Source organism: Lottia gigantea (assembly GCF_000327385.1).
Source record: "Lottia gigantea unplaced genomic scaffold LOTGIsca_47, whole genome shotgun sequence".
Lineage (NCBI taxonomy): Eukaryota > Metazoa > Mollusca > Gastropoda > Lottiidae > Lottia > Lottia gigantea.
The window spans coordinates 352,959-354,787 of NW_008709640.1; the positions used below are offsets into that span (position 1 = coordinate 352,959).

Consider the following 1,829-nt stretch of genomic DNA (forward strand, 5'->3'; position numbering starts at 1 on the left):
CTATCAGAGATTATGTGACTGCCCAGTCCAATGTCGAACTGTTACTTTAAGATGATTCAAAGGAGTCACTGTAAACAAAACTGCTTACAAGTACGTGTTTATAAAGCAAACAAACGTTTCATAAGCTAGGTGTCAAACAACAAGAAATGGTGACTAAAATATGTCAAATATTGTCTTATAAAATGACGGTGTCAATCCTTGTTCAATCAAAGTCAAAACAATCAATAAATTTATAACAGAAAACTTTTTAAAAACATGGTTGCCCTCTTTATGTTTCAAGTGTGCAATTATCTGCATTTCGTTTGTGTTAAAGCTTTACTTTACTTCAAATATGGGGACAACAAAACAAATTCTTTACATATTTTGCACGTTTTTCATAGAGCATTTTTTCCATACTGTACAAAACATTCCTTTCTATCTTATAACCCTTTGAGCCTAATATATTTGATTTTTGTACTTGTAAAGTATATCATACGAAAAAAATAATTCACAATTTACATCAAAAGAGGTATTTATATTTTTATCTGTCCTGAACATTTTTGAAACAATCAAAACGTCGCTCTTGCCTTGTAAGTAGCTTATGAACAATCTGTCACTTTTGTCTTATTTTCACGAATATTTCAATGATTAGGTTCTTCGATATATGACTTCAGATTACTTTTAGTAATAACCGTACCAAAAAAGACATCTAATTTCCTTGCTGGTATACTGTCAAAGATATCTGTAAGGAGTCAGGGCTACAATTGTCTGTAAGGGGTGGTGATGGTATCAATGGCATTCTTAGGAAACGTTATTTGAGGGAGCCGTGCAGGGACCACAGAATTTTCCATTCGTGCCACACGCTATTCTTTCACTATGTAAATTGATAAAAAAATGAATTTTTGCAAAGACGTGTAAGCCTCTTTTCCTAATGGGGGTGGGGGAGGGGTTATGGTATATTGTGATGGTATTTTATTAAAGATATATGTAAGGTGGTGATGGTATATCATTAAAGATATCTGTAAAGGCTGCAAAAGTATATCATTAAAGATATCTGTAAGTGTTTGGATGGTATAACATTAAAGATATCTGTAAAACTTGCGATAGTATAACATTAAAGATATCTGTAAAGGTTGCGATAGTATATCATTAAAGATATCTGTAAAGGTTGCGATAGTATATCATTAAAGATATCTGTAAAGGTTGCGATAGTATATCATTAAAGATATCTGTAAAGGTTGCGATAGTATATCATTAAAGATATCTGTAAAGGTTGCGATAGTATATCATTAAAGATATCTGTAAGTGTTTTGATAGTATAACATTAAAGATATCTATAATGGTTGCGATAGTATATCATTAAAGATATATGTAATGGTTTTGGTGGTATATTATTGAAGATATTGGACAGGCTATGATTGTACACCATCTGAAACGTTTGAAATCTCATCTTTATCCTGATTGGAAAATTCCCCAAAAATACCAGTCGTACAGTTGGAAACTTGTTTAGAATTTCCACTGTCAGTCTTGTCAGTTTGAAATTGAAGAAGGCAAAAAATAACTAACGTTACAAAAATTATTTCTTCTCGATGGGGGATTAATTAAAAATGTGTTAATTTGTTAATTGTGGGAAGATATTTACTATTTAAACGTGGTTGACCTACCTGTTGACCACCACAATAGCCCTGATTATCATCATAATCATTCTGTGGTAAATTAAATCCATGTCTCCACATTGATGCTCTAGATGGTGGGTCTATTAACCGACCGTGGCCATGTGTAGTTCGAGGATAATAAACAATAGTTATTATAACAGTATATATTATGAACATTGAACAATAAATCTCCAT

The 1,829-nt window shown here is 31.9% G+C and overlaps 1 protein-coding gene across 1 annotated transcript in view; it reads right to left on the reverse strand.

Moving 5' to 3' along the window:
- Positions 1-1,829, reverse strand: part of LOTGIDRAFT_234125 (hypothetical protein) — a gene marked incomplete at its 5' end in the record, with an annotated part of 9,192 nt that extends 7,363 nt beyond the window's left edge. Inside the window, one exon of the mRNA XM_009061268.1 lies at positions 1,644-1,829. Within this exon, the coding sequence (XP_009059516.1) occupies positions 1,644-1,829 (186 nt within the window). The remainder of the gene's footprint in view (positions 1-1,643) is intronic.